Source organism: Rhipicephalus microplus, chromosome 9 (assembly GCF_043290135.1).
Source record: "Rhipicephalus microplus isolate Deutch F79 chromosome 9, USDA_Rmic, whole genome shotgun sequence".
NCBI lineage: Eukaryota > Metazoa > Arthropoda > Arachnida > Ixodida > Ixodidae > Rhipicephalus > Rhipicephalus microplus.
The window spans coordinates 40,990,638-40,998,577 of record NC_134708.1 but is presented as its reverse complement, the minus strand read 5'-3'; the positions used below and the strand labels follow the sequence as shown (position 1 = coordinate 40,998,577).

At 42.1% G+C, this 7,940-nt stretch overlaps 1 protein-coding gene across 1 annotated transcript; it reads left to right on the top strand.

The window, feature by feature from the left end:
• The first annotated feature begins 903 nt into the window (after positions 1-903).
• Positions 904-6,494, top strand: LOC119165631 (uncharacterized). Its single transcript, XM_037417742.2, has 6 exons — positions 904-1,082; positions 2,807-2,958; positions 3,442-3,525; positions 4,544-4,582; positions 5,394-5,444; positions 6,338-6,494. The coding sequence occupies exons 1-6, from the start codon at positions 1,016-1,018 to the stop codon at positions 6,371-6,373; spliced, it is 429 nt and encodes a 142-aa protein (XP_037273639.1). The 5' UTR covers positions 904-1,015; the 3' UTR covers positions 6,374-6,494.
• The last annotated feature ends 1,446 nt before the right edge of the window (positions 6,495-7,940 follow it).

Below are 7,940 nucleotides of genomic sequence, written 5' to 3'. Positions count from 1 at the left end.
TATGCCAGTGACGTCAGTACGATCAAACTACGAAGTGGGCCGTGATGAAGATCTTTTGAAGGGTTGTATGCTGAGTTGCGTTTGGCCGATCTTCATCCATGATTCGGCGACATCACCAAGAATGACCTCCCTTTTTAACACCTTCATTAGATAACGCGAAATCACTTCGGACATGTATATAAGGACATGATAAACATAGAATAAGCTATCGTTCAATCACTTTAGGCAAGAAATGAATACAAAGTACCCGAAAATCTGAGAATGTTACAGCGCTATTACAGCTTTGTCCCCGCCGAGCACAAGAGCACACACAGAAGCACACCCTGCAAGCTGTTTTCCGCGTGAGCTCAGCCATGCGTGGTGAAGTGTTGCTCGCTCTTGCTTATTGCACAAGGAGATTACGTCTGGGCTGCTCCCACACAAGACAACGAATTATTTGAACTCGAAGGCAGTATTCAAATGAGGACCTATACTACCCCGCTAATTTCTAACCACATGCAGTGACAGATTTAAGCTTTCTGATTGCACGTCCTCTCCAAGAAATGGTGTGCTTGCCATGAGTCAGCCTCGGTCCCGACTATAGGCAGGCGTAGTTGTTGCCAATGGCCTTGCAATGACCATGGGACAATTAATTTTGTCGTCATTCTCGTAGCCTATGTAACAGTAGTGCAACCACGTAGCAGAAGTAAGTCCAAAAAGACGCAAAGGAAAAAAAGATAGAGCAACTGTCACCGCTATGCTTTAGTGACCCAACAATCTTTATGGTGTCGACAACAAATCTTTCAACGAAGTTTTTCAGACAGTTTCTGTATGTGTTTTTTTTATGTCTCTTCCGTTTAGTTGCTTTCTGTGTAGTGTTTAAGCGACTTTCCGGCTGTGTAGTATAAAACCAGCTGGTAAGGTACACAAGCCACACACTGTGCTTTGGCTGCCTGGCTTCAGTACCACTGCGTAGCGATCAACGTTCGCCAGTGGGGCGCCGCGTTGTGTTGCGGATAAACGTTCTCCTTGAAACATGAAGTACCAAATTGTGGTGATCTTCGCTATCTTCTGCTTCTCCTGCGCCGCAGTAAACGCCAATGGTGAGCACATCGCTGTTCCTTTTATACGTATATTAGGGTAAGAGTAAAGACAGTAGGTTAATAATAATTCCTGGGTATCAACATCCAAAACCACCATATGATTATGAGAGGTGCCTTGGGGGAGGGCTTTGTGAATTTCGACCACCTGAGGTTCTTTAACGTGCATCTATATCTAAGCACATGGACCTCAAGAATTTTCGCCTCCATCGAAAATTCGTGTATGCCTTTAAGTTGCTAGTTCATGCAGCCAACTACGTATTTTTGGATGGGCTTGAATAAGAAGGGCCCAGTGATAAGCGCAGAAAACCACGAACGCTTTTGTTTGTCATTTTTTCGTGCGCCTTGCGGGATCCTTCTTTTTCAAGCACGTCCAAAATTACAGTGCGCGATTTCAACCCTATTGCAGTAAACAGCATTCCTCAGTCAACTTATGCGCACCTCATGTCGCAGTTAACATATTCGTGCGGCTATAACAACATTGTATGGCTCGTTTTGATCGAGGTTGGTAAAGCTGCTTCAACATGTTACCGAAATCAGTTCTCAATAACTGATCACAGTACAATTACGACCCCAATTGATTTGTCAATTTGATCAGACATCTTAACTGCTGTTGCAAACAAAAAAGTTTAGAAACAAACGCAGCATTTTTTTAGAATAAATGACATTTACGGTTGCAGAGAGAAAGTTATTGCGCTTCTAACGCGAACTAGCCTTTACACTTTTTTTACAGAGATATACATATTGTACAAAGATGTAAAACTTTTCGTGCTGAGGCGAAGAGCGTGCGTACCGTGGTTTTCTAGGCTACATTCTTTTCCGGGATGGTGACAGTCTATGGCTTCGCCGCCTTTTTTAAGGGCATAGCACTTCAAGGCCCCGGCATGTGATCTCTCCACAAATGTAGCGTGGTCACGTTCAATCAATCGCTCAATACAGATCTAAGGCGTGGCTAGCAATGCTCCAAACCGGGTTAAGGTAAACGAATAAGGTATAAAATGATACATTCAACAGTATTAACCAACAAGCAACCCCTAAAATGAACTTCAAATATCTAAAGATGCTTCGGAAACATGCGGTTGACTCTTTCGTTGAGCAAAAGAGAGCGCCACTATGGAGGAACAGAAAGAATGGGGGAAGCATGACGCCACGCCACCAGCCTATATATGCAAGCCAACCCGCTTTGAAGTCAGCAGTGTCAGCCTTCACGTGACCTTTCGCATCAATATCACGCAAGCAACGAGAATCGCCGAGAATTCAGAGTCTGGCGCCCGGTAGCCCTTTATTTGAAACGAGCTTGTTCGGCGCAGACCGGCCGCCTCACGCAGGAGGTACAAAAACGGAACACCATCGAGAGTATATACTGAAAGCTACCACACGCTCTGACGTTCTGGTGACCTGTTGGGCCGATACAGTGGGCTTCCCTATGACTTCACTCATGTGACGTAATGTTCCCTCCTTTCTTTTCCCTTCCATCATGGGCACCACAACGTCGCAGCGGCCAGGATGAGTGGGTTAAAAGGTACTTACTGCAAAACGTTTGGTATACGGAGCAGCGGGAACACTACGAACAAGAATGGCTGCGAGACCTTGCTATGCACTTACTCAAGTTTCACTGTAATGGAGCTGCATCAAATTTTTTTCTCTGCTCATTTCTAAATACGTATCGAACGCTATCATTTTTTAGAAAAGTAACAGATTGTAAATTCGTGTTTCATACGCTGCAGCTGATGTGGACGGTGTCATCGAGCAACTGAAGTCCTTGGTGAGAGATTTTGTGACTGACAAGGACAAGGCGCAGGAGTACCTGAGCAAGATTGACAGTGCGAGCGAATGCCTCACCGTCGCCAAGGGCATCAACCCGGAAATCATAAAGAAGGTACAATGGGAATCATAACAGCGTTTCTTGCCTTATATCGTCATCTCGTGTAAAAGCTTCTCTCGCTTAATATCGCTGTAATTCTTTGCTTTGTCTTGTCGACTGCAGCACCTCTGGCTGCCAATATTGAAACATTTCTGAACCCAGGGGTTGCAAGCATGAAATAGCACTTGCAGAAATGTTTTTTTTTTTTGCATAGGGAGTAGGCGATAGTATACTGCATTTGAGATTCTCTGGCTCGTAGTCAAATCTATCTATCTATCTATCTATCTATCTATCTATCTATCTATCTATCTATCTATCTATCTATCTATCTATCTATCTATCTATCTATCTATCTATCTATCTATCTATCTATCTATCTATCTATCTATCTATCTATCTATCTATCTATCTACGTGTGATTTGACGACTTCTGCACTGCTACGTCTTTTGCTGAAGACTGGGTGAGTGGCAATTACATATGACTTCAACTATGCACAGATGGCTAAGGGAGCCATTCCGACAATCATGGAGTGCGGAAGCCAATTTATCACCCTAAAAGACCCCCAGGAGAGAGCCAATAAGGTGAGTAGAAGGCCAGCATTTTGCATTTCTTTTTAGACTGACGGACGTGCACTTCATTGTACAAGCGTTTTACTTGCGTAGATGCACGCTGGTCCCACCATAGCTGAAACGCTGGTTCACCACTTTGTGGGTGCGTGTAATCCTACAGTTTACGATTACGCCCCGTGGCATCGTCATTGAATCAGTTGCTGAGAAGTATATTGAAATTCGCAGTTGTTTTCGTGAGCCAGAACCACGATTATTAGGCGCGCCATACAGGCGGTGGTGATAAATTAATTCCGACCACACTGACTTTCTTTGACGCACTTCTAAATCAGTGTTCGCGTGTGCTAGATCATATCCCGCATATTGTAATACAATAAACATGGTGGTAAATCAAACCCGTGGCCTCAAACTTAGAAGCACGATGTATCAGCCTGTTCAGTCACTGTAGTGCGTGTGTATTCACTAACACTTCGGATATGCTTCTTCTCTAAATCGTCAGTCTATCCGCAGGATATCAAACAAAAAGCAAATGAAAAATTCCTACATAAGAAATTCCTGAAGCTGACTCGAAGCTGTAATACGTGAATAGGTAAATGCTAATTGATGGTTATATTTTAGTAAAAAGGGATCAGCACCGCAACTACTTTTTCGCAATGGTGAACAGTAGGGAAACAATTGGTGCTTCAACCTCAAAAAAGCTGCAAGCTAGAGATGCCGCAGCGTTCCCTCCGGAGTATTTACCTTCGAAGAGCACTTTGAAGTTCTTGATTTTCCAGCGCGTAATTGGTCTAATTTTAATTTTTGTACAGTATTTCCATAAGGACTGACACCATACGTTCACACAATACTAAAACGCGAACTAGTCTTGAGGCAGATTTTGTAGCGCACATGCTTGATTTTTCTTTTCTCAACTTGCTTTTCTCAACTTTTATTTTCAATAAATTTTTATTTTTTTACCCCATCAAAAGTTTTCCCTCTTTGCCAAAGCATGTAGGAAATGAAATCGGTAAATTTAACTATTTTAATATTTCAGATAAGAGACTGCTTAGTAGAAAAGGCGAACAACTTCAAGGTGAGTTTGTTTCAGCTCATACAGTTGTCTCGAAGTGTTTGACAAAAGAATTAGTAAATTTCTGATTTGCAGTACGACTAGTGTGGCGCTGTTCTCCGGTGAAGAGCAGCAAGAAATGGTCCTGTGTTTACTACATTGTTTTCGAATAAGAAAACGTGGTGTTGGCCATGTGAAGGCCCCGACAGCCCCCTGGAAATCGCAAGCTGGCTTTGCGGAGAAAAATTGCAGTTACTGCGATCAAAACAAAGTTGAATTTAGTTAGAATAAAGTTAGGCCTGTCTTTGTTTTTAGCGTTTCACAAGGCGCAACTCGACAAAAAGCTTGCATCAATACACATCTGCCAGTATGATCCTTCTGCTGATCGCTGCAAAGACTGGGCACTCACGATCACGTGATGACTTGACCTCGCCATGTTGATCAATGAACGCAGTACTTCTTTGTTAAAAAAATGCAATAAAAATACAAGTCATAAGACCAAAAAAAGTAATCGAGATAAAAGTGTATTACTGCTCAAAGTAAAAAAAAAACAAGAAAATATGAACATTTGACACCTGCACTTTCTCGAAAACCAATTGGCTATCATATAGTTATCTTTCTATCTAAGCGTTCATGGCAAACAGAGTGACCCGGAAGTGTATAGCTCAATAGACCAGTACACGCGCACTTAGAGGAAGCCCATCTTGCGAATTTTGACTGCTCCTCCTGCTTAATATAAAGTATCTTCTCGTTTGAGTTGGACAGCGCGTTGACATTAAAAGTTTAAGTGCAAGAAATATAGCCCTCACCATATCTTATCGCGATGGCATTGCAGCAATCCAGTGGAATGACGCCTGAAGAAATGAAGATGTTCGACGATGCTTCGGTGAGTTGAACGCGCGTGCAGTCACTGCGCGAGTTTTGAAGGTCACGTACAATGTTTATGCGCTCCCGTATACCCTGATGGAACGAATGTGTGTGTTGCTATTCGAGAGAAACGCAAGAGATTTTACTAAGTGTGCCCCCCCCCCTCCCCCAAAGACTGTACGTTTCATTAGGTTGTATGAGAACGCTTACTGAAATTCCTATGAAAAATAGTATCTTGATAATGCTTGCAGGACGTTTTTAAAACATAATACGAACCATGTAGAAGTTAGTGGGATGTTTTAGAGGGTGTTGAAAGTTTGAAGGTGACCCGTATTTGAAACAATTTCTTCGCGTTTCTGTATGGGTATCAAAAGTGCAAGGCAGGAATGATTTTTTTTTGCATGAGTTGAAATAGAGATCTGGAAGAGGCATTCAACCACAATTTAAGTATGTTTATGCATGTGTTAGCATGTGTGCGTGCGTACACGCACTTGTTATGCTCAAAATTTTTGGAGGGGCTGAAGCGGCCCCACCCTTCTATTTCTCCTAATTACTGCATGGGTGGATACCGAAAACTACAAGGCATTACAATCGTACGCTTCCGTTTAATGCAAACCCTACTTCACGAGAACAAATACATTAAAACAATTCTTTTTTTCCCTTGTACAATAACCGAATGGAATAGTGTAATTGAATCAACACCATAATTCTGATTCTTATTAGTTTGTTTGTATAGGTTTTCACCAAACATATTCACTCTGTTTCTGTAATATTGTTCTCATTTCGCTAGTTTTTTTTTTCAACAGGTTCACTGTTGTACCATTTTATTGCCCTCCCTGCTTGGACTACGTGTCCCCAAAATTTGATAAATAATTAAAATAAAAGATAAAACATCCTTTTTTTGTTTTTCAGGCCTGTATCCTAGAGCACGCCAAAGGAGTAGTCTGACCTGTGCGAAAATATTGACAGTTGAAAAACTGCTTTGCGCTGTGCAAGGGAGCCACAACATTTCAACCTACCTTTCCAAGTGCCGAACAAAATAAAATTCTGAAGAAAACGATGGAATAAAGTGCTTTTTTCTCCGCACAAGGATTTGCCAACGAAGGACATGCATTCAAACGTCCCGCAGGCAGAAATTTTTTGGTTACAGGAAAAACAAATACCTGTCCCAAAGGCTTAACGAAATGAGCCAGCCGAGAATGAGTTTCTGTGGTTCGCGTCGCCGAGCTAAGCGACACTTTGAAACAACGTATGTTCATTAAAATCAGTAGATTGATCAATCAATCATTCAAATAATGCATCAATCAGTCAGTTTTTATTTACCACCTAAACGAGTGGTATGGGAACCGAAATCATTTGTGATTTCGACAAGTTTTCCAGCCTCTTACAGATTAGGATCATGAGTGATTGATTTTGATTAATATGTGAGGTTTAACTTCCCAAAATCACCATATGATTATGAGAGACACCGAGGTGGAGGGCTCCGGAAATTTCCACCACCTGGGGTTTTTTAATGTGCACGCAGATTGGAGCAAACGGGCGTGCAGCACTTTCGCCTCCATCGAAAATGCAGCCGCCGAAGCCGGGATTTGATCCCGTGGCCTGCGGTTCAGCAGCCGAGTACCTTAGCCACTAAACCACCGCGTCGGGGCAGTTCGGTATCATGCAGTGATGACTTACATGATCTGTACACACGAACATAAGCACAAGAAAACATAGTTTATGTTTTTGTATAATCGGCAAAGAACGCAACATGTATAGCAATTGTAGAAAATAAAGATACAGCGAAACGCAAAAGAAAACAAGAAAGCAAACACTGCATGAACGACCGATTTCATATTTGTGATTTTAGAAATGTGCTTTTAGATATGAAAGCGTGATAGCTTCGACCTACGACATAAATGTGTGGCGATAGAAAATGTATGAAAGGGTATTATGTATGAAAGGGTACTAAAGTGAAACTGGAAGTGGCGAGGCATTAAAAGAATGCCAGCGTTTCCTCCAGTGAAATCTTTGCACTTAAATGCTTTGCGTTTAGAAAGAGTGTTTAATAATTTTGAGTACTTAGTACTCAACTATGGGAGAGCACCGAGCCGTCCCGCTTTCAACGACACTGGTAATAAAATTTTGTGGAAACACGCTATTTGTTCACCAACGCACTATCACGTTCCACATATGGTTCAAAAGTGGTAGATGACTTTGGTGTATACATGCAAGTTTGTTTCTGGTTCTAAATAAGAAATTGCGGCCCCTAGGGAATTCGAATCTACGTCGTGGATTCTGACTCTGATGCTACGCCAAACGATAGGCTTTTTACAGTAGCGACGACATAACTCATAATATGCATATGATGAACCAGTGGTGAGTACTAGGGTTTATCTAACTTTTGAGACGCTCACCGTTTATGATGAACCATGACGATGACATGACACGCTGACAAGCAGGGGCCCTATGCTTAAACTCTGCCATGTTTTTTGTACGTAGTGTTATAGTCTAGAATTCTTCCATCACGTGC